The following is a 25284-nucleotide window of genomic DNA, read 5'->3' as shown; positions in this document are numbered from 1 at the left end:
CCCACCGGATGGGGATGTAGAGCCAGACATGCCCTGGCGTCTCTCCTCAGATTCTAAATTGCCCGGTGGCAGTAGGAGCACACAGGACCTAAACTCCAATATGCTCAATCCAGAGGACCCTATGCACCCACTCTTGTCAGACTGGGTGTCAGTGGACAAGGTAGCCACATGTGTGATGGGGAGACTCCGCAAATCCCTCGATAAAGAGGTCAGTAACCGCTCCTGCCCATCGCTGGAAGGCAAAGTATCGCTCACTGCTGAAATAGACCCCTGGTTGGCGACATTCCTCGCCCAATACATCTGGGACCCCAAGTAGGACATTGATCGCTCTTGGCAGTCTTGACAAGACAAGCTCCTTAACCTCGCTGGGCCCTTCACAAAAATACTTGATATGGCTGAGGATGTCAAAAACCTCAGGGGTCCTCATTTCCCCAAAATTCCTATTGGGTTGGTCGCAAAGGGCTATCATATTCTTAGGCAGGGCAGGGCTAGTCTGGGAACCAAAAGCCACCCTTGCAACTTTTGTCAAACCAGCGTCCATAGGGTTCACAGTGATCAAGCGCAGCAGGCAAGTCTTACTACTACAAGGAGGCTTAGTGGGGGGTACTCCCTCAAAGAAAATTTGAGAAAAAAATGGTGAAAATGGTGCATTCTCCAACATAGTAAATGAGGACCTTACAGCGCAGCAGGATACGGTAATCTTAATTAGGACTCTTCAATGATTTTCTCACTATTACCCTCCAACACTACCTTCACGTTTCTTCATAACCCCTCTGACATGTATTTGATATCTATTATATCATCTCTCATACAAGTGTAGGGTGTCGGAGCATTTTACATCACAAACACATACAGAGAAAATAATCATATGTGTGTAGTTTAGCGTTACATAAGACAAAGGGGACTACAAGGGGAAGTATTCACGTCATCCATTCTGGTAGGCATTTATAAAGAGTGCTTGGTCTGGGGATGCACAAACTCGGGATTCAGAATGTAGCACATTGGTTATGGTTAGCTTTACAAATAAGAATTTATTTCTATCCAAACAAACCACTTTTTAGCAAATTTAGGATAATGAAAGACTGGTACAAAACACATAACTTTCTAACCTGGAATATGACTGTAACATATTAACTTTACAGTAGCCAAAAATTCTCTGTGTCTAAAGCAGTAACCCAATGAGATATTCACATAAAATACTATTCTGTGATCTACATAGTAAACCCTCATTGCAACAGGCATATTAACAATGTGCGCTACCTAAGATGAGTCAAAACTGCCTCTAGACAAAACTTCGATCTCTCTCCAGTAGGTACATTAATCATCAGCACTTTTATTGTTGACTTAAAACTGTTGGATATAAAACTCTGCAGTGCTTTTAAAAATGATGCCCCCAATAACAGAAGCAGCCCCCCACCATTCCAGCCTCCCGGGGAAACGCCCGATGCATGGAACAGGCCAGTCCAGCCTTGTTCTTAGGGAACTCCAACTGCACACTTTCCACAGAGCAGAGGCAATCCCTGCTCATCAAAATTGACCCACAATTGGGGGATCTTGCCACCTCAAAGGCAGTGCATGTGGCCCAATGAGTACCCTCTGGAGATCCTTTTATAAAAAAAGTGAGCACATTTCCTGGCCACCTTCAACTCTCTTGATAACACCCATTCATCCATTAAAAAGATATTAAAATCCCTGGTTTTTGCTAGGGTTGGTCATGAGTGGGGCTGAAAAAAAATCAAGAGGGGAAAGGATCACTTGTCCTGCGTAACCAGGTTTTTTAATATTTCGTTTAGTATACCGATAAAAAACCCTCATTCACGTACAGAGAATGGTGGGGGCGGTATATCTTGATTCTCCGCCTTACTCTTTTGAAAGTGACAGCATCATCATAGGGTTAGTTCTCATGCTTCCTCCACCCGCAGTTGTACCCCTGGTTAATGCAGAAGTGATCAGTGATATAGGGGTCTCAAAAGATGTTACAAATCTCGTATAGCCAGGTTTGAGTTTTATTGGGTCTCGATTCGAGGTGTGTTAAAATAGTGTTCCGTGTGTGATGAGATTAATTTGGAATCTTCCGCACATATGTGTCCATAAAAAGGTCAACATGTTTCAGCCCTTGTTGTTGCCCCTATGGGTCAGGTGGGCTTTCTTCAGGACCTAAGGTGAAAAAAAGTGAGTGGGAGACTTTATGAGTCTCTGTGTATATATACCGTGAATTTTCAGGGTCTATTGTGGGACACAAGGTATACTAGTCTGTTCCAGAATTAGGTCCAAATGGTACATGGAATAATGAGAAACCAAAAGAAAGAAGAACAAAACAAAAATATGGGGAAATGTGTCAGGTTCTCATATTCCCACAGTAAGCTGTCAATGATGCAGAAAGAAAAGTAACAATAAAATGGCAATTCTTCAAGACTTCAACTAGTTCTCTAGTCAAATTACAAAAGGCAAAAGATCTCTCTATATTCTCTCATACGTTATACCAAATAGGAATGTGATGCATAATGAGTATAGCATGGTAAGTTGTGATCACAATAATGTAGTTTTGTGTTGCAGTGTCCTAGTTATGAAATGTCAGCTTGCAGGTATCTGACGTACAAGTAGTCATTACTGTTCTATTTATGGATCATACGTACAGTAGATCGTCAATGGTAATCGTCATTATTCATTTAGGAAGTGCTCAATATACTGCTGTGCGAAATTACTTCCATATTCCAATATATGGCTAAAGTTATCAGCGTTGTAATCAACATCCAGCTTGATGTCTTTAAAAACTGGTGCCCTGTTTAGCGGGCTACCGCAACTGTGCCTAATTTGCAGTAAAAACACCTACAAACAGAAGTAGAGCAAGACAAGACAACTTATAGAATGAGTGGGAATTTTACTAAGGCTTTCGTTTTAGTTACGGACTTATAAACTTGAGATATGTTCATATGGTAATTGAACAGGAAAGTAATAGGCGTTATCTCCTTATTGAGGTCGGATGAGCTTCTACAGCGTGTGTTTAAAGTGCGTGCATCTTGGCTACGTGGGGGTTACATGGTAGCCTGATCCCGTTGTGTGGGAACACTGTACGGTGGTTTCTCTACTTGTGCCCAAAACTATATAGCATCCACGTGCAGGGTTACAAGTTAACAATTAACCCCTTAAGCGCTGCCGTCGGCCAACGGTCGTCGCGTGCACTACCTTGGTAGTGCAGCACACGTCCGTTGGCCGGTGCGGCCCCACCCGTTATTCGAACGTTCAGCACTGGGCGCTGAACGTTCGACGCTCTAAATGGGTTAAAGCAAATTCTTGTGCCGATAGCCCCAAACCTCTTACTGGTATTTTCGGCGCATACCTTATGTCTTATACTACTGACATCAGTGGGCGGCCAAAGACCAAAGACTCAGTTTCTTGCTGTAAAGTAAATAATACAGGTTGCTGGTTAAATGGACTGGGTAAATACATTACGTTTTTTTCGTCATCCTGGCGTTGATCAGCTCCTACCTCTTGCATAGATGCAGCACTGCTTGTGCTGACTCTTCCTTGGGGGCCCGGTTACGCTTCCCATCCGGGTCACGTATTTTTGAATGTAAAGATAGAACTATAGAAAAGACTATGCGGTCTTTGTTATCTGTAAGGTCTGTGTAGGGTCATGTTTCTAAGAAATCTTTTTAAGGAATGCCTCTGATATTGAAAGGCTGTTTTACTGAAAATTCTTGGATATAGAGTTAGAATTTATAAAAATAGGAAACGCTCCTCCATACTTGGTGCCAATCAAAAAAATGATGTATTGATGACTGCTGACATCTAATTCTAAAAATGGAGGAAAGAGCCTTAAATCAATAGTGGTGTTAGTATATTACTACATAGTTGTTTAATATAGACAAGGCCCTTGCAAAAGCTATGTATGGCATGATTTGAGTATCAGTCGGTAGTTATGTGGTTACAAAAAAATATTTTTTTGTGGTTACAAAAAATTGTTGGGGGCCCTCAGAGAGCATGTATATGGCATGACTCCAGTTTGGGGTAGCAAAGCGGTATCTCTTTTATAAGATCATTTTCTCATTGTTTGGTGTATGGAGATAGATGGAGTGATTGCCTCCTTCAATGTGTGATCATCTTGATGTGGAGCGTGTCCAATGTCTTGCACATCTGGTTCCATTTAATGATTTAAGCTCAGCCATCGAATAATATCATTGAGTCCTTGGATGTTGGTTTTCAGACGATGGACCCATCTCTGTTCTTTTTCAAACAGTACTTGCTCTGCATTGTGGTTCTTTGTCGCGAGGGCTTCCAAAATAAACCAGTTAAAATCATCCACTGTGTGCTTTGCTTCAATGTAATGGTTACTCATTTTGGTTGTGTTCCTCTTGCTTGTGACATTGCTCCTGTGTTCACATATTCTCTGTTTGACCTTGCGGCATGTCATCCCTATATAGCGTAGATGACAAGGACAGGTGATCATGTAAATTTCATGTGTTGTATTGCAATTAGTATGGTATCTGATTGTCCATTTGAAATCAGGGAGTAGTTGGATGTTTTTGGTAACTGTTGTCACCTGGGGGTTGTTCCAAAGTCGTGGAATTTCTTCTCCTCGTATTCTCGGGGGAGGACCGGTGTGTACCAGGATATCTCTGAGATTCCTGGTTCTCTTGTTCGCAAAACGTGGTTTCTACCATTTCAGCAACCCTGAAGTCACAATTCTCCAATTCTTGTTTATTATTTTCTTTACGTTGTTGGAGGCTGTTTTATAGGTGGTTACACAGGTTATTTGTTCATTGTCAGGGACTTTAGGAGGCTCTCCCTAGGTTGGTTTCTTGCCCTCTTTTGGCATCTGTTGATGATTCTTTGAGGGTATTTACGGTACCTCAGCTTGACACAGAGATCTTCTGCTTGTCTTTTGTAATCCTGGGTCTTACTACAATTACGCCGGAGTCGCAGAAACTGGCTGTAGGGAAGATTCTCCCTAAGTGGTCGAGGGTGGAAGCTTTTATAGGAGAATAAACTATTCTGGGATGTTGGTTTGCAGAATGTTCTTGTTTGTAATGTGTCGTTTTCAGTATAGATGGTTATGTCCAGAAAGTCAAGCCTCTTGTTGTTTGCTATATATGTGAATTTCAACCATTCATCCCTGGTGTTCACTCATCTATGGAATTCTTGCAGACTTTCCATATCGCCATCCCAGATCAGGATGATGTCGTCTATGTAGCGCTTCCAGAACAAAATCCTCTGGTGATAGGGATTTGAAAAGTTCGGTATATGTGCCTCCTGGAAGTCGCTAACATAAAGACCTGCCACGCTTGGGGCAAATGTGCTACCCATAGAAGTTCTGTGCCATTGTTGGTATTGGGTGTTGTTATACTCGAAGTAGTTCTCTGTTAGGACTAGCCTACAGCATTCCAAGACAAAGTGTCTTGTAGTTTTGGAATCCCACTGTCTGCTATAGAGCAGTGTTTCAAGAGTATCCAGGGTCTTTTGTTGGGGGAGGCTGGTGTAAAGACTTTCTACGTCTAACCCAACGAGTAGCATTGTCTCCTCTGAGTATCTCTGGTTTTGTAGGAGGTTTGGGGTTGCTCAGCAGCCGCTTTCGGCACCAGGCCTCATTCAGGGGCTGAGCCTCTAAACGTGAACAATGGCAGGACCAAACCAGGTTCAGGGAGTTCTACCCCACCAGAGGATATCTCTGACACAGGGGCTCCAGAGGAGGACACAGAGGTGGCCATTACAAAGGCTCCTCTCACGATGAGTGCAATGTCTTGTTTCCCACATAAGATTAGGGGGCAGGTTGGCAGATTTTGTCCTCAATTGGAGATCTGCAACCTCAGATGCCTGGGTTCGGCAGACTATTCAGGGGTTCAGCTCCCCTGGACAACCCTATCCCCCTCCCCGCTAAGGTTCTCTGACAAGGAGGCCTCAACGTTCATTCAGAGGTGCAGAACCTCATCTCCAAAGGAGCCATAGCCCCTATACACCATCACCCTCAAGGGTTCTTATCAGCAACCTGATCATCGTGGATAAGCTAGACGGAGGTCCATGACCCATCATAAATCTCAAGGAGTTTAACAAGTGACTGTCTTCATCCACTTCAAGAAGGAGGGAATTCATTTCTTCCATGATCTCCTTCTACCCAATGATTGGCTAGTATGCTTACACATCAAGGATGATTCAGATACTCCAGCCACATAGGCACGTCCTGCAGTCCACTGGCGTCAACACACACTCAAAGTTATAATGCTCCCCTTTGAACTATCCTCGGCTCCCTGGTGCTTCACCAACATCCTCAAACCTGCAGTGGAACCTCTCAGAGTGTGAGGTATATATCTCATTGTCTACCTGGGCAATATCTTTCTGATGGATCAATGACCACAGACCCTGACAACCCACCTCCACTTTGCGGTCTCCCTGCTTCAGTCTCTGGGATACCATATCAATGAAAAGAAATCAATCTTATTCCCAACTCAGCCCATTGTTTTTCTGGGCTTTGAAGTAGACCCAGTCTGAGCCACTCTGAGTCTCCCATCTTGAAAGATAGCTAAGATCAGACACAAACTATGATGCACGTTGTCCAGCCCGTCCACTTCTCTGAGACAGATCACAAGGGTGGTAGGTCTCATCTCCTTGTCCATTCAGGCTATTTTTCCCGGCACACTTCACTATCGGGCCTTAGAGCAACTAAAAATATCTCATCTCCGGAAGGGCCTCACATACTCCCAGAGTGTACCTCTGTCAGACGACGCAAAAGTGAAACTCCGTTGGTGGCTAGCCCACATTGAGCTCTGGATGGCTGCTCCATCATCAGGTACCAACTGAACCTCGTAATAGAATCTGATGTCAGCAGCTTTGACTGGGGAGCACACTGTGGAGAACTCTCCACAGGAAGAAAATGGCCTAGAGGTGATGGCCAGTTTGTGTTCAGTGACGTGCTGGGATAAGAAGAGAGTTCAATGTTGCGTCCTCCTTAAAAAAAATGGCAGAAGTAGGATACATCAACCATCTTTAGGACCTAGTTCAGAGCTTCTGGGAATACTGCCTCGAGAATCAAATCTCAGTCATGGCAGAAAACCTTCTGGGCTCAACCACACAGGTGGCGGATTTGCAGTCAAGAAACCTTTGGGATCTCAGCTTATCGATGATTGACCCTTCGGTGTTCAAGGAGATAGCATCCAGGTGGGGCCTATTCTCAGTGGATCTATATGCGTCCTGCTTTGATCACCAATTTTATTTGGAGGCCAGATCCAACGGGTGCTACGACGGATGCATTTCAACAAAACTGGGCAGCAGACATGGGATATACCTTTCCACCATTCCCCATGAAAAAGCGATACAAATCAGGAGACAACAGGCCAATGCACTGGTGGTAATCCCCTCTTTGAGGTCTCAAGTCTCGTATCAAGTTCTGATAGAACTTTCTTGGAATTTTCCAATACATCTACCCAAGTTTCCAGCTCTTCTCAAAGATCTACCAGGGAACCTTTATCATCTGGTTCCAGAAGGTTCAGTGCGGCTTATGGCGTGGAGTATTTTCCAGGGACGATTGATGGTCCCAGGACTTTCGCACCAGGCTGCAGACTTACTCTTGAAGGCATGGGCAAACAGTACAGTCCAGAGATATAGATCAGCTTGAACCAGATGGAATGGTTGCTGTAATCAGATACACATGGATTCCGTGGGGTCTGGATTTGTCTATATCTCGAATTTCTTGTCCGCGAGCTATGGCATATAGATCGCTAAATATCTTGCATTTTACAATCTCAGTAGGACTCCCGATTGAGGGCCACTCCATGGGGAACACCCATTGGTTTTGAAACTGCTTCAAGGCTTCCGATTATAGTTACCTTGAACCAAGATATTTGATTTTAAGGGATGTAAATTCAGCGCTCAATTTATTTCTCTCATTGTCCCAAAACATATATCTGTCTTGGAAGCAACTGTCAGCTGAAACTAACATCTGTCTTATGTTTGATTTCTTGTAGAAGGGTATCAGACGTCGGGCCCTGGACATCACTTGGACAGTGTTTACTCTGGAAGGAGTTACCTTCCACATTTATAGATGTACAAAGACCAACTCTTGTATTGTCTCATATCCAGCCTTTGTGGATTCTCCCAAACTGAGTGTGATGCAGTGTATCAAATCTTAGGAGGCTATGACGGAAAATCTTCATCCCCCAGGCGAACACCAACTGCTCAGTGCTCTAAGAAAACCCCACAAAAGTGTGTATTCTCCCACCATTACCAGGTGGGTATGTTGAACTATGCAAGAAGCCGTTATCGACACAAAGATGTTTGGTGTGCATTCTACCAGTGGGCCAATGGCTTCTAAAGCATTCTCCTTGGTGGCACACTTGGAAGACATTAAGAGCGCTGCAGACTAGTCCTCGGACTCAATGTTTATGCATTTCCATTTCAAGTCAACTCCTAGTGTGGCAGCTTTGGTGGTGGATAAGCTTTGAACGAGCATAATACTCGCCTCAGTTCTTGGCATAGAATATAAAATTTCCTAGCTTTCTCAACCAAAAGTTTCAATTCTATTAAGGACATGGAGGCAAGGATTATCCCTCCTGGGGTTGAGGATCGGAGGTCCCACCCGGTGAAGACAATGATAATCAGGGTTATGCACAGATAGACGAGTTCTAAGCAAGTTATATACCCTTATTATTGAAGAGTTCTTGAATGCCATTTATAAGATTTGTTTGATGAGAAATATTTACTGTCTATTGCTGGATAAAATACTTCCCTAATTGTTAATGACCCCTCTATTGTTTCATAGAAGCAGACTCCATCAAACAAGAATAGATTGCAACTACTCGGCATGATGTCGCAAAAAGAAAGAGGAAGGAGGACAATAGCAGAGGACTTTGATGAGATATCTATGTACCTATTAGATGAACTATTGTAGCACTGGTACCAAGGGTTCATGGGATTTGCAGTACTTTTTCCAAAAGGTTTTTTATTGTGGCTGCTGTTCAATATAAGCAAAGAAAGTAAAGCATGATCCTCGCCTCTGTGTCCTTAATGGAATTGAAACTTGAAACTTTCCGTTACGAAGGCTAGGAAATTTTTATATTGCAGTCGACCTGAATTTATGACTTTACCCAGGTCCAGCGCAACCATATAACAGCAGGTGCCGCTTTGTGATTTTTGGCGATATTTCCAACTGAACGTTTAAAAACTCTGTTCTACTTCGTGGATTTATGTTGCTTTGTTGTCATTTCATTTATTCAAATGTACTCTATTTTTCAAAATTGGATTGGGTTTTGTTGTGTTGTGTTTTCTGTTTTATACAGTTTGAGTGCTGTTTAAATACTTTACACATTGCCACTACCTTAAGCCAGACTGCTTTTGGGCCAAGCTACCAGAGAGTTATGCAGAGGTTTATTTAGTAATTTTTGTCATTCACTTTGACAATGATTGTGTTTATTATTTGAGTGATGCTTTCATCCCTTTCAACCAATAACTCATTTCCTTACCTGCATTAAATACGCTTTTGTGTATGAGCTGCAAAGCATTTATAGCCCACAAGTGGTACAAGGCCTTAAATACATTACTTCTCTTTTGAAGATTCAGTCATTTACAAGAATGAAACAAGTATTTTCAATGTCTCAAAAAAACAAAAACAACACTACCTGGCTGAGAGTCTGTTAGAGGATTCTCCAGGGACTTCATGCACATACAATCACACAAGTGATGTAACTCTGCACTACGGAAATCTCTAGCGGAATGTAAAAAACAGTGAACATTTACCTTATTGGCTGAATGTTGGATGCCCGTCAATGAGATATACGTGCTACTATACAAACCCCTATACACAGTGAAAGAAAATGATAAGGACAGTTGGCCTTTTCTGTGGAAAACAGCACTTGAAGTGCAATTATTAAAGCTTTGTGTTCTAAGCCAAAAGCGTATTTAGTTGTCAAGAGGAATATATTTGAGTTCAGAATTATTTCCTGTCCAACACAACAAGGAAGGCCCTTCTCCTTTGCATTATGAAGGAATTCATAGAGGGGATTGTTCTATGTATATGGCCTGTTTGCTGCTGGACATAGTTTTAGTTTTATATTCTCGAAAAATGCAAAAGAATTGTTAGGAAAAAATGACTTGTGTAACTCTCTTTTGGCATCTCAGGTTTGAAATTCAAGGAGGCTAAAACACAAACAATTATGAGGTTATCCTCAAGGAAGGAACATCAAAAATAGAACAGAGGGATAAATACCAATTACCAATGTTTGGTATAATTGTAATAATTAAACAGCACACAGTTCCACATTTATTTTGATTATTTTCAGCTTGTACCTATTCACATCAATTTACAATGTATGTAAACTATTCCACTATATAGTAAAAGACTGTATTTGAGAATATAATGATCCTTTAATCTCAAAGCAAATGCTTGCCATCCTAAACAGGGAGAGGGTCAGGTCCTGTAAAAAATTAAACGGTATTTTTGAACTGCTGCAATAGGTACATATAAATGTTTAAATGTTCCAGTGTCAAGAACATGTTTTTATTAAATTATTTTACTAAACACACACTGAGGAAAAACAGTTATCACACTTGGAAAACAGGTCAAACCATCCAAATAACATAATATCAATATACGTAAGATATTGCTATCTTGAAAAAAGGTTTTGAAAACATTATCAGCAACTGACTGATCTTCTCCTCCATGAATAACCTGACGTTGACAAAATGAATCCTTGACTTCCCAGAATTATTTACATATTTCTGTGAAAGTTGAAATCCTGGAGATTGGATCAAAGATAACATAGCTATACTCTTTGAACAATTTAGCACACTTATGTTATCATTCACACAAACATTATATGAACTGACATGTTTAAATCATGAATCAATTCTATCATTTACAACATGTTACCATTAAATAAAACAGTAGTGATGAATATTTTATTTTGCCAAGAGATTACCAAGAAGCACACATTAGTGGGTTATAATCCTTTAATCAATTCAAGAAAAATTGAAGACATATTAAGAGTTGAAGATCATATAACATTTTAAACAGGATCCTTTAGACAAGGAAATAAAAAATATACAATAAAAAATCTAATTTTATATAAAAGAAACATACAATCTTTGCAATACAGAAAAGGATTCACAAATGTATTAAGCGCACACAGTTTGACACTGAATGATCATTTTCCTTGCTCGTCAATCATAACTTCCAAATATATGGTCAGTAAGGTACAATATGTTTGGAAAAGTAAAACTTAAGCATCAGACAACTAACGAAATCTCCGGACATGTGCAATTATCAGTTCTGCTTTGTGAAAGGTTTAGTTCCACACATTAAGTTAGGGAAATGATGCGTCTCTCTCTCTGTATTACATACTACATATCAGCAATTTGTTTATGCAATAAATGGGGTATTTTTCTAAAATAAATTGCTCTCAGGTCTACGTCTAAAAACTTCGTGTATCAGTGGTTATATCAGTGATTGCAAATCTAAAACACATAACCTAACAAAATTCTAAGTAGAGGTTTCAGGAAGCATATAAGCAAATTGTGGTATAAGAAAATTCTTCTTGAGCTCTAAAAGGTAAGTAATTTGAACCACTGGAATGATAGAGGCACCTACCCTCTTGATGTTTCTTTCTTAAATTCAGCCATTTTCTGCCTATTAACCACTTCCAAGCATAGCATAGAATAGCATAGCATAGCATAATCAGCATGGTGATTAAGATTCCAATGTTGAATTTAACCATGTACTTTTTTGGATTTTACAATTTAAGTTGAAATGACACACTTTTTTCTTCGCTCGTTAACATTAATACTGCTCTCTTTTTTTCATGCACTTCCTTGCCAATATAAATCTACCTCACACGAGGGTACGTTGTACCTGCCCCTTTTGCTGTATGTGTCAACCTTAACTCTGTTATTTTAAGGTACAGAAAGGAAATACAACCGTTTTAAAAAAGCTCATGTGCTGCCCACTACTTCCCTGGTCAGTTTTCTTAAACTGCTCTGGAAGCGCTTTCATGCAGCAAGTTGATATTTATAATATTACATAATGTAACGCTGCAATTTTTTTATGCCTTCTCTTTTTAAAGTGTGCTTTGCTGTTTAGCAGTAGCAAGATCTTTTCAAAGTAATGCATTTACTAAAAGGTTCTCCAAAAAGACAGAAAGACATCAGGATGAACGTTTCTTCATCGTGACATGACCTCAAACTGGCAGATTTCCTAATCTAACTCTTACTATTGGTTTAAGCACTAGAGCCATGTTGAGTCCATGATAGCTAGGTAATGGCCATGTTGATGTAATGCTTTTGTCACTGTGAGTGTCTTTCACTGCGAATGTTTTTGAGTACACGGGTAGACGGAAGGAGAGCACAACAAACCAAACAAGAAACATAGGGACTTCAACATTTTCTTTGTACTGAAACTTTATGAAGGACAAACTACCCTCAAATCTAACTAAAAAATTGTTTAACCCGATAAACATATCTAATGGCAGAAGATTAATTTAACCACAAAACGGTCTGCCTATTTTTTTCATAAAACACCAAGAACCATAAATAAGTTACTCCTTTTGCACTGGTCTACAGCTCGCTGATAAACTGCATTATTTTAGATACAAGTTCTTCTTTCTTATCTCTTTTCCTTATGGATATACCACGTTGCTTCAGCCACGATTGTAGAGTTGCACTGTTCACCTTTGATAACTGCAAAGAGGCGAATTATATTATATTAAAAAACAGTTATTAGCGTAATTTTGCCAGACTTTAAGTCACTTTTTATATTCCTGATTATTAAAAAACTGATATATTATGTACACTATATCTGTCAGCAATTAACATATTCAACAAAATTTTCTGAAAGAAAAGAAAACATGTTAGGACAGGGACAAGGTAGATAGGCTTATATTCATTTCAGCACTCCATGCTAGCTAGGAAATCCCTGGCTCTCTAATTAGTGGAGGAATTAAAAAAGAAAATGATGTAATGTAGCAGCTAGAACTTGTGTGATTCAATGTGTCTTTCTTCGGATGACATAAAAATCATATCATAGACTAAATACACCTCCCAAAAGAACAATAGCAGTAATAAGACATCAAGGGTCTGATTTAGAAGAAGGCTTTAACCCCTTAGTCCATGAGGCCTTTCCACCCTCTAGGGTGGATCCCTTTTTTGATGTTTGGGACAGTTTGTGTTCAAGCCTTCATAGCCTTTTTTTACCCAAAATCTATCTTGGCTACGTTTGTGACCTTGTTTCTCCACATGTTGAGGATTCTATAAGTACCCAGGATTTGTGGATTTCCCTGAATAAAACAGAGAAAATAACCAAAACAAAATGTTTTTTTTTTGTTTTGTTTAAAAACGGGGAAAAAGGCATCAACCAAAAGTTAGCTGTGCTGAGATCACCATCTTCCCAGCTCTCAAAAATAAATAGATTCATAAAAATATCTTTTTTTTCATCACAGATTTTGAATGGGTTTCTAAGTAGTAGTAATTTTTTCATATTTTTTGTCCTTTGCTTCTATTTTGAGTTTGTGGTAAAAGTAGGTGTTAAACCGATATGTAAACCTAGAAAACTATACATTTCTGGAACAGGACAAAAATGTGAGTTGGACAAGGGGTAATTTGTTTGCTCACACATAGTCATTTGGCAGTCATCATTCAGGGAACCCTACGAAACCCAGACTTTTTTAAAACTGGACACCATGGGGAGTCCACAAAATTCCTACAATTCAGGATTCCTTCCAGTAAAAAAGGATGAGGACGGGGTTACCAACACAACAAAAACAGATGAAAACTGGGAACATATGAAGTTCATTTGGTCTTTGCAAGGACCTGGTTTGGTCCGTTTTTGTGTAGGGTGAAGTTTTTAATCAATCAATCAATCATATCATTTGTAAAGCGCACTACTCACCTGTGAGGGTCTCAAGGCGCTGTGGTGGGGAATACTGCAACTGCTCGAAAAGCCAGGTCTTGAGGAGTTTTCTGAAGGTCAGCAGGTATTGGGTCCGCCATAGGTGGATGGGGAGGCTGTTCCAGGTCTTGGCGTCGAGGTGGGAGAACGATCTGCCGCCAGAGGTCACTCTTCAGAAGCAGGGGACTGTGGCAAGGGAGAGGTTGGTGGAGTTCAGCTGGCAGGTGGGGGTGTAGAAGCCGAGTCGTCTGTTGAGGTACGTTGGTCCGGTGTTGTGGAGTGCCTTGTGTCCGTGGGTGAGGAGCTTGAAGGTTATCCTCTTGTTGACCGGGAGCGAGTGCAGGTCTCTCAGGTGGGGGTGGGATGTGGCTGCGGCGAGGGAAGTCAAGGATCAGCCATGCAGAGGCATTCTGGATGCGTTGGAGCCGTCTCAGGAGTTTGGCCGAGGCTCCTGCATAGAGGGCATTTCTGTAGTCCAACCTGCTGCTGACGTGACCTGGCCTGGGTGACCGTTCTTCTCGTTTCAGTGGGGATCCACTTGTAGATCCTGCAGAGCATGCAGAGGGTGATGAAGCAGGAGGAGGAGACAGCGTTGACCTGTTTAGTCATGGAGAGGGTGAGTGTACGATTGGTGGGTGTTGGGGCGGTTCCCAGTGCGGTCGGCCACCAGGATTCGCCGAAGGGGTGGATCTGAGGATGAGGACCTCCGTCTTGTCTGAGTTCAGCTTCAGTTGGCTGTTCCTCATCCATTCAGTGACGGCCTTCATTCCTTCATGAAGGTTGGTTTTGGCAGTGTGGGGTCCTTGGTGAGGGAGAGGATCAGCTGGGTGTCATTGGCGCAGGAGATGATGTTGAGGTCGTGCCGACGGGTGACGTGGGCGAGCAGTGCCATGTGGATGTTAAACAGAGTTGGGCTGCGGGATGAGCCCTGGGGTACGCCGCAGATGAACTCGGTGGCTTCCGAGCAGAAAGGGGGAAAGCGGACGGTCTGTGTTCTGCCACAGAGGAAGGAGTTGGTCCAGTCCAGGGCCTTCTCTTGGATCCGGGCATTGTGGAGGCGTGTTCGTAGTGTGTGGTGGCAGACCGTGTCGAAACGGCTGACAGGTCCAGGAGGATGAGAGCCGCTGTTTCTCAGTTGTACAGCAGGGACCTGATGTCATCGGTGGTGGCGATGAGGGCAGTCTCCGTGCTGTGGTTGCCACGGAACCCGGACAGGGAAGGGTCCAGGATGTTGTTTTCCTTGAGGTAGCGGGTCAGTTGTTCGTTGACAGTCTTCTGGATGACCTTTGCCGGGAACAGGAGCATGGAGATAGGCCGGAGGTTCTTGAGGTCCTTGGGGTCTGCCCTGGGTTTCTTGAGTAAGGCGTTGATCCCGGCGTGCTTCCTGCTCTCCAGGAAGGTTGCTGCCTCAAAGGAGGTGTTAATGACTTTCCGGAGATTGGGTGCGATGGCTGTGCTGGCTTTGTTGAAGATGTGGTGTGGGCATGGGTCTGACGGAGATCCGGAGAGGATGGCGTTCATGATCTTGATGGTGTCATCATCGTTGATGTTGGTCCAGGAGAGCAGGCGGTTGGTGCGGATGGTGGTCATGGGGCGGAGGTCTCAGTGGTTGTCAGGGCGGTCGTGGCCTTGAAGCTGTCATGGATGTCTGCAATCTTGCGGTGAAAGAAGGTGGCCAGCGAGTAGCACAGGTCTTGCGAGGGTGGGTCATCTTTGGTGTTGGAGCTGGGGTTGGAGAGTTCCTTCACGAAGTTGAAGAGCTCTTTGCTGTTGTGCATGTTGTTGTCTAGGCGGTCTTTGAAGGAGGCCCTTTTGGCAAATCTGATGAGGTGATGGTGTCTGCTGGTGGCGTTCTTGTGCGCGACGTGGCTGTCTGGTGTTCGTTCACGGAGACAGATCTTCTCCAGCTTTCGGCAGGTTTGCTTGGAGGCCCGGAGGTCTTCAGTGAACCAGCTGGCTTTCTTGTTGTTGTGACTGGAGGGTTTCTTGATTGGGCGAGGGTGTTGGCGCAATCATTGATCCATTATCTGGGGTTGCGGACAGCGGTGTCTGGGACAGTGGGGTCGGCGGGTAGGCTCTGGGCGAGGGTGGTGGTTAGCTGGTCTTCGGCGACTTTGCTCCATCAGCGGCGAGGCATCTGTTGGGTGCGGTGGTGCGTGGTGGGTTTCTTGAAGGTTAAGTGGGTGCAGCGATGGTTGATCCAATGGAGTTTGTGGTGTGGCTGAAGGAGACGTGGGGGCTTGCGGAGAAGATGGGGTCAAGCGTGTGACCGGCAGAGTTGGTGGGTGTTGTGATGAGTTGGCTGAGTCCGAGGCTCGCTAGGTTGTCGATCAGGGTGGTGGAGTTGGTGTCGTTGTTGTTCTCGAGGTGGAAGTTCATGTCCCCGAGGAGGATGTAGTCCATGGAGGCCAGGGCATGTGTGCTGACGAAGTCGGCGATGGAGTCGCTGAACTATGGTCGGAGTCCGGGGGTCTGTAGATGAGGGTTCCTCTGAGGGTGGTGTTGGGGTCGGTGTGGATCTGGAAGTGCAGGTGTTCGGCGGTGCTGAGGGTGTCGTCGGTGTTGTTCGAGACTCTGAAAGTGTTCCTGTGGATGATGGTGATTCCTCCTCCTGCTCCATTGGTGCGATCCCTGCGAGCGATCTTATAGCCTTCCGGGACGGCTATGGCAATGTCGAGTGCCGAGGCGGGCTTCAGCCAGGTCTCTGTCAGGAAGGCGATGTCTGGGGAGGTTGAGTCAAGTAGGTCCCAGAGTTCAACGGCGGGTTTGTGGGCGGAGCGGGGGTGTTGATAAAGATGCATCAGAGGTGGTTGGGTTCTTTCCTGGTCGGCAGCATGGTGGGGTGGATGCTTGTGAACCTGCATTTCCGGCAGGTGAAAGCTCCATGGGTGTGCTTCGGGGTGGCCAGGAAGCAGGTGTGTGATCGCCTGGTGTTGAGTGCGTGGAGGGTTCTGGCATCGTAGCGGTGTCGGGCGTTGTGGCATTCTTGGGGTCCAGGGGTCCTGGTGCTGGGCGCGGTCCTGGTCCTGGGCGCGGCCCAGGCGCAGAGGGGCACAGACAGGCTTGCCTTAGGCGCGCCCTTGGTGCGCCAGCGACGAGCCCGCTGCGCACGTCCGCTGCAGGGATATGGGAGGGAGGAGCAGCTGGGAGGCGGGAGCGGGCGGCGAATGGGATTGCAGGGTGCAGGGCGGCTGGGGGGGCCGCAGGGACCCAGCAGCGGGAAAAACAGGCAGGGGCTGCGTGAGAACAGGGCAAGGGTTGGAAAAACAAGTTTAGGCACGAAAACAAGTACAGACACAGAAGAATAAAAACAAGTCTGGGCAAGAAAGCAAGTACAGGCACAGAGGAATAAAAACAAGTTTGGGCAAGAAAGCAAGTACAGGCACAGAGGAATAAAAACTGTTGTGAACGTATCTAGGACCCGAATTAAATATTCCGGATTCATGCCCATATGTGGTTATAACAAATCATATCCCTAAAAAGGCATAAGAATCATATCCATATTTAGTCATAGCCAATGCAGTCCAAATATGGCAAGGCTACTTCCCTAGACTCCTAGAAAGTGCAACGCGTTCTTTAAACAAACCAAGCCTCCAGCAGCCCGGGAATTCCCCCTGCTTTTGTTTTGATTTGTCCTAGAACTCCTGAGAGTCCTGAAAGAACTGCCAGTTCTTAGTGACAGTTCTTAGTGACGTCTTATAACCAACCTTACGTCAAACTCGGCACCTTCCAGGTATAAATATACCAGCATTTGCCTTAAGCAACACACAGTGGTTTTGAGCAGAGCGGCTATCTACTTACCCAAAGCCCAGCTGATGCGAGTGCCGAAGGAAGCCGACCCTCCCATTTGACGCACTGAGAGAGACGCTGTCTTTTCTCATGCCGAGAAATCCAGCTACAGTGTTTCCAGTCACCCTTGCGGGTTGCTGGGAGATCGAGTCCTGAGAAAGAGATACAAGACCTCCTTCATTCTAAAACCAAGGTACGGAGCTGATTAGATCCTTAGAGAATTATTGATTCAGATTCTTGGCAAAACTAAATTAACTTAAACTGCAGCTCACTTACTCCTTCCCACGTACTAGGCTTAGGTTAGGTAAACCGGGGTAGGCGTATTTTAGAAGCATCAGTTGAGTACGTTTAGTCATCTTTTATCATTCTATGTATTGTATATATTTTATCCGTTTTAAGTATCATATGGCTCAGAAACCATATAAATGCTTTTACAGTATTATTTCATAATACTCCTTTTACTGTACGCACTCTACTTTATGACAAGTATTGCAATTGTGACAATTCACTTCTCTGCATGAGAAAGAAGACTGCTCAATAAATAACTGCTTTTGTTGAAAACGCCTGTCTCTCTATTTCTCTGCACTCTGGTGAAACTAAGAATGCACGATTGACTGAGTAAAATAGATATCTATTGTTTTCACACGACTCTGGAGATATACTCCTTATTCTGGAGGGAGCAACGTTGTCATGTTTATGCAGTTGTCAGAAGCTAATCCCTTCTTGTCTATTCAGGAAAGTTAACTCATTCCTGTTCACTCGAGAAAGTTTCTAGTGACCTCAAAGCTAGCTGCCATTCATAATTAAGTCTAACATATTCAATAGAGACCTAGTCGACCTCAGTCCTACGTCTAAACTATCGTTTATGTTATTCCAATGCGCAGAGCCTATTGGGAACATAGGAACTACACTACATGGCGCCCAACGTTTGGTAAGGCGATAATCTAACGCAAGATACTAGAGTAACTCAGTCTTGCTTTTCACACAGACCCCCTTTCCCGTAAAAACTCCAATAAATGTCTAGAGTGGGTAAAAGGTTAATATCCGCCAAAACTTAGTAGGAAGAGATTCCTATGTATTCGTTTTTGGTTTAGTCAATGTTGAAGGATACAGTGTTCCAGAATATTGTGCACCTAATCTTTGTTTCCTTGAAACTTGCTCTGCAAACTTTCATTAAACAATGTCAACTAACGGCGACAACACAAAAACCGGTGGAGCTGCAGTAGATGCGAATCAACCGGGTTCAGACGTTACAGGGTTTAATGAAATTGACCCGGATGCTATAATCATCCCGGTCAATGTAAGAAAAACCATAACTATAAAACTTACAGAAAATGGAGTATCATCAAGAGGTGGTACAGTCATATTTGTGGTAGAGGGCCATGAATATCGGCAGACAGAGTTATTCTATTCCTGGATACATTTTCCAGCAGCACATGCTGTGACACGCGAGTTCCACTACTACAAAATAGAGGAATCTCCAGAGGAATACACCCCTTTTCGAGAACGTTGAAATTCCACTAACATACCAAGAGCACCTACTCTGGTTTAATGGCGCCCTAAAACATCAAAATCACATTACCATGCTCGGTCCACTAGGTAGACCAGGAGCCACATGGCCGGTTCTAGCCAGCTATACACCATATCCCGACATTGAAAAAATGTCAAGCAGAGAACTTTTAGTTCAACTAAAACAACTAATTAAAATACATAGACAATTGGTCCAATATGTCATGCGGCCTTCAACAGTCCAACCTGCAATTAGAATTCCACAGTACACCCCTCAACAGGGGAACACAAATAAAATTACACCACAGAATATACAATCATGTATTGGTAAAATACCTGCAAAATGGGAACAAATTCCATTCTGGTTAGCTCAAAAAATTACTCAAATAGAGGCAGTATTTCCTGATAGTACCACTCACGACAAACACAGAATTCTGACTATCTGTCTCCCAATGGGGATCGCACCACATGTGGGGGACTGTGACACTTGGGGCACAGTCTTTTCTTCTATCTACACAAAAACACATGGTGTTCCGTCTATGGTGGTTATACCAGACGTACTAAGACAGATTTAAAATGAATACGGTCCAGAACCTGCTTTAACTCTGGGTATGAAATTACTAAAAGACTTTAAGCAGGTCTCGGCTTTATTACTAGCCAACATAAAAGGAGAAGCAGCATCTGTGGCGATCCGCCAAAAACTTGAAAGAAACAGATATAGCAGACCAACCTTTTGAACTTGCCAGAATAATTGAAAAATCCTATGAAGAATTAGGTAGAGATAGTTTGGGTGGGAAACCACTAAAACCCCAACTAATTGAAAATCCTGAAAAGACTTTCATTAAAAATAATTTAATTACTCAAAAGAAGAAGTGGGAGGGTAATAAACAAACCTCTCCCAGAGAAAAACAGTTTCAGTCCAGAGGAAGGTATCCTCAATGAAGGGATAGATCTCCAGAAGGAGGAGGCAAGTCTCCCCAAAGGGAGCCCTCTGAAAAAAGATACATCCTTAGAAATAGGGACAATTTGAGAAAACCTGACAAATATCAAGATATTGATACACGTCCCTCTCGTTCTTTTCAGACTTCCTCACAGAAATCGGAAAGAAGAGGATGGTCAGAACATAAAGAAGAGCACGTCAAGTCCAAAGACAAGGAACCTGCTCATCAAAGTAAAAAATTACAATGTCCCAGAAAGAAGGTAGCCAGTATTAAAGTAAAACATGCCGAGAATTCTGAGGACAACAACTGAAAAACGGAGAGTGGGCCCAGATAATGCTAGTCAGCGCAGCAGAAGTGACCATAGCTTGCATGATCCTGATGAATCTTCTGGAGACAGTGGACACGAATGAATATATTCAAGTGGAAACTGCAGACACCAGAGTTAGCGTGCCCCATAAACTATATGAAATACCATTACGTATAAAGGGAGATAAAACTAGGAAAATAAAAGGTCTCTTCTGGGAGAATCTATCTAAAGGTTATGATATCCTTCTAGTAGAGAAAGACTGGCCACCAGAGTTTGTCAGGGAGTGCCCACATGGCGAAGAAATGATTATGCCTGCCTTCTCAAATCACATTCCAAATCATAAAAAATACACATTTGCTAGAAAATGGGCAGTGGCCCAAGCTCCTGCATTATATAAAAATTATGTAGGATGGGATTCTCCTCACCATAAAATCCAGTTAAAAAATCAACCTACTGCACAGAGGCAGTATCCTGTTAAGCAAGAAGCTAAAAACAAGTCAGAGAAATCTTAGATCAACTTGAATATCAGGGGGTGATTGAAACATGCACCTCACAAATGAACAATCCTTTGTTTCCTGTCTCCAAGCAAGAAGATTCATATCGTCTAGTTTTGGACTACAGACACCTAATCTCTTATTGTAAAACTTTTGCAGTACAAAACTCACACAGTGCAGCACTAATGAATAACATTGTGCGCAAGAAATATAAAACTACATTAGATATTTCAAATGGTTTCTTCTGTCAAAACATAGCACCAGAAAGCAGATATTTGACCGCTTTCTCAAGCATGGGGACCCAAAAACAATTTTGTCATCTCCCACAGGGATTCAAGAATAGACCAGGATTATTTTCAGCCAGGGTAACAGAGTTACTACAAATGTATGATGATGATGATGCATTATCTTATGTCGACGACATCTATCTTACAGACGCTGACCTGGAGACACACTTGAAAAGAGTGAACACCATCATACTTGGGTTTGCATCTGAAGAGTACAAATTTAACTTTAAAAAGTCACGAATTGCCCACTTAACAGTCCTATTTTTAGGTTATGAGTTATCGAGTGAAGGCAAAAGCCTAGCAGACAACTTCTTAGAAAAGTGTGCAGTACTCCACGCTCCAAAAATGCTGAAAAACTTACAATCAATTCTAGGTTTTCTGAATTTCAGAAGAACATACATTCTAAATTATGCAGAGAGGGTTAAACCTCTCTACGAACTAATAAAACCTGATTTTAAACCAATTAATTGGACTCAGAAACACAGAGAAATTTTAAGATCATTACAAACAGACATGTTAACTAAAACAAAACTACAAACACGCGCAAAGGAACGTAACCTTGTAATCCGAGTCATCCCAGGAAGGTGCAGATTCACATACCTGACCTCTAATGAGGGAGAAACTGTACCAATAGCTTACAATTCACGCTTGTACACACAACCTGAAATGAAATTCAGTCCTACTGAAAAAATTCTAACTGCGGTTCAAACTGCTGTAGCAAAAGAAAGAGCCTTAGCCCAAGGGAAGAGCATATCTGTACTAACAGCAGTATCAGCCCTTGAGGCAGTAACAAGACCAGTCATTCTAAATCCTAAAGCTCTAGATCCAAAATGGATACAATGGGAAAATTCTCTTGCAACAGAAGACGTGAAACACGCATTTGATCCGAAAATGAAAAAACTAGAATATCTGGAATATGAGAATGAATGTCCTCTGTCAATCGAAACTCTAGAAAAATACACCTGTGTAATCTACACAGACAGATGTGCACAACACTACGTTGTGGAAAAACAAATTTACAATGCAGCGTGCGTGATTGTCAAAGGTCGCTGGCGCTTAGGTAAATTCAGACCGATGGTCAGTAAAACTGAATCACTCAGAAACTGTACAGATCAGTGAGCTGAAATATGATCTTTAAAGATGGCACTTGAAAATGCTGATTGCGAATTCCCGACACTTATAGTGTGCGATTCACATTACTGCGTCCGGTCTTACAATAACAGCATGCAGACCTGGATAAAAACGGTTACAAAGATGAGACAGGTGCCACAATAAAGCAAAAAAAATATGGAAACAAGTAGTTCTTTTACAGAAAGAACTACGAAAGACTCACGTGATACATACACAGAGTCTTCAACGTGATGGCGTTCACGTTGCAGGGAATTCATTGGCTGACAGAGCCACAGCGGCAGCGGGTCAACCTGCTTCCTTAGCTTCAAAAAAGCGTACGAAAAAACAAATAGAGGGTGAAACGCTACTAGCAGTAAAAGCCTCATTGAAAGGCAATTATGCAACATTACCTCTAAATTATCCACTCGGCAATACATACATAATTGATGCGAACTCTGTTCCTTTTGCTCAAATGCCTGGAGTCGGGGATAGAGTAATTCCAAACACGAACCGGAGGGTCTTCTTGATTCAAGAAGCACACATGGGATTGGGTCTGAGGCACCAAGAGATCCTGAAATCTCTAATAGAATTACAATCACGATACTGGTGGCCGGGAATGAGCACGTAAGTTTATAACTTTGCAATGGAGTGTCAGAACTGCAATAGAGATCTCAGTTATGAACCGGACCAGATATCTGACTCTTACACAGTAAGACCAGCCCAGACACATTTATTAGACAGCATTAGACTATCTACACGCAGGCGTCCGACCGCACAAATGCGGTCCCATAAATATTAAGACGAGATTCATTTGGATGTGGCCCCAGCGCTCGGCTGACGCCAGAACTGTTATAAAAGATTTGTGAGTCTTTATCAGCACATACACAATTGGCATGCTACATTCTGACCAGGGTCCTGCGTTTTGCTCTCGGGCTTACAAGGAGTCCATGGCCAGCATGGGCATTGCATTGTGGTATTCTAGTCCATTCCATCCCGACGGCAATGCGGTATTGGAGAGAAAAAAACGTGACATAAAGCAATCTATAACAGCGAGGGTATTAGGTTCGGGTGACGGGTGGGTCAAACATCTAATAAGTGTCCAACGTAGTCTTAATAACCTGCCGAGAAATTCTCTAGGAGGCATCACTCCGTACAAACTTTTGTTTGGTACAAGAATGATCATTCATGATCTCGATTGTCACACTTCAGTGGTGAAACTAAAAACATTTGATATCAAATATCGTTTGGCTGTTTTACAGGACTTGAATGAAACAAGAAGGAGTCTAAGTAACACAAAGCTAAAGCCAAAGACCATTGAAGAAAAACCACCTGTCCCAGCAAGACCTGTCTGGATTCCAAAGATTGGGGATCTGGTCAGAGAAAAGATCACGGTGAAGAAGGAATTCGGGCCTTCTTACAGAAAAGCAGTACCTGTCTTAGCTGTCAGCGGAACAAGATCAGTACTACTACCGACCCTTGCAGGTAAAAAGGAGAACCGAGTTGTATCAATCGACCTGGTAAAACCACAATCATGTGGCCAATCATAAGTAGTAGGCCCAGTGTACTCCAAAGAAATAGCAGCAGACCAAATATTGCTACAATCCAAGAGGTTGAAACTGAGAGACTAATCACATTTGATAAACCTGCAGTAAATAAAAAAGGACTATGCAACAAAGCCATGGAACTTGTGCCTCTTGAAACCCAAATTGCAACAGTTCGTCAAGAAACACCTGTCTACAATGATGTAGCCTCGGATGATGCTAATATGAAAAAGGAAGAAGCAACTACAAAGATTAATAACATTCCTGATGCCATTCAAACAATTGACAGAACTGCATCTGGCTACTTCATCAATTTCGATGACTTTTCTGATGATTCAAACGAACATGGAGACAAGCCAGCAAACAAAACTTTCAAAAAGAAAATTACAGAGCTCTTTCATCAACTCGGAGAAACATATCTGATTTCACCATGGATTGAATTATGGATTGTGTTAGGTGTACTTTTCCTCCTTCTATGGCTCATCTTAGTTTTAAGTTTGGGTAGATTTATTGATGGAAAATATAGTACAATGGACACAGCAAGTCAGAACATCAACTTGGTCCTGAAATCACACAGATCTTCTCACATCGAAAAACGAGAACTATCATCAGTGAACTTCACAGCAAATCCTAAACCTGGTGGTATAGCATGGGACAAAACTGATTATGAAATCTATGGCCCGGTTGAAATCTTGAGATATCCACATCAATTCAAGATCTCCTTAAGTGACTTTGTATCACCTAGTACTTTCTGATGATTGGGACTTTGAAAATATTAATAATATGATGTCAGATTTAGAAATGTCAGCAAAATTTACAGAACATGATTATTTACAGGGCTCTTCGAATTATGAAGTAATGTATTGCTTCAATCACTTTGGGCATCATTATCTGCATAAATCTCCTAATCCTAGAAATATTTTCAGTTATAATCAGTGGGAACATTGTCCAACTCCGCCAAAAGGCAGTTCAAAAACATTTTATGAAAAATTCCCATACTTCTCAGGGTTTAATATCACTAATCCAGAAACGTTTTATTTCAAAATGTTAAATAAGACAGGAATGAAAAACATATTGACAAATACTAAACTGATTTATTCTGAAAAATGTTATGAAAAAATGTCTACATTTGGTTTAAAATTTTGGAAAAATAACATAGAGACAAAAACCATCTGGGGTACAAAAGAGTGTCAGGTACAAGGTTTAGAATCATTATTTAGAGCCTGCATGATCCCAGAACAAATAATATTCCTGAATGACACCATTCAACAGACAACCTGTCTTGGCCTAGCCAGGATAAAAGATTTAAACAACCCGTCTATACCAAAGCCTATGCCTGATAAAACTACAGATGAGGGGTTAGACGTGTCTAATATTTTACAACAAAACAGAACTATTCCTGATTGGAACAAATGGTTGATCTGGCCAACAGACACTAA

General features: G+C 42.5%; 1 protein-coding gene across 1 annotated transcript in view; it reads right to left on the bottom strand.

The window, feature by feature from the left end:
* Positions 1-12537: 12537 nt before the first annotated feature.
* The window catches only part of C4_1H18orf63 (chromosome 4_1 C18orf63 homolog), a 1615038-nt gene continuing 1602291 nt past the window's right edge, over positions 12538-25284 (bottom strand). Inside the window, exon 13 of the mRNA XM_086966887.1 lies at positions 12538-12660. Coding sequence (XP_086823013.1) covers positions 12538-12660 — 123 coding nt within the window. The remainder of the gene's footprint in view (positions 12661-25284) is intronic.

The sequence above is a fragment of the Lissotriton vulgaris genome, chromosome 4_1 (assembly GCF_964263255.1).
Source record: "Lissotriton vulgaris chromosome 4_1, aLisVul1.2, whole genome shotgun sequence".
NCBI lineage: Eukaryota > Metazoa > Chordata > Amphibia > Caudata > Salamandridae > Lissotriton > Lissotriton vulgaris.
This window is presented reverse-complemented; position numbering and strand designations above follow the sequence as displayed.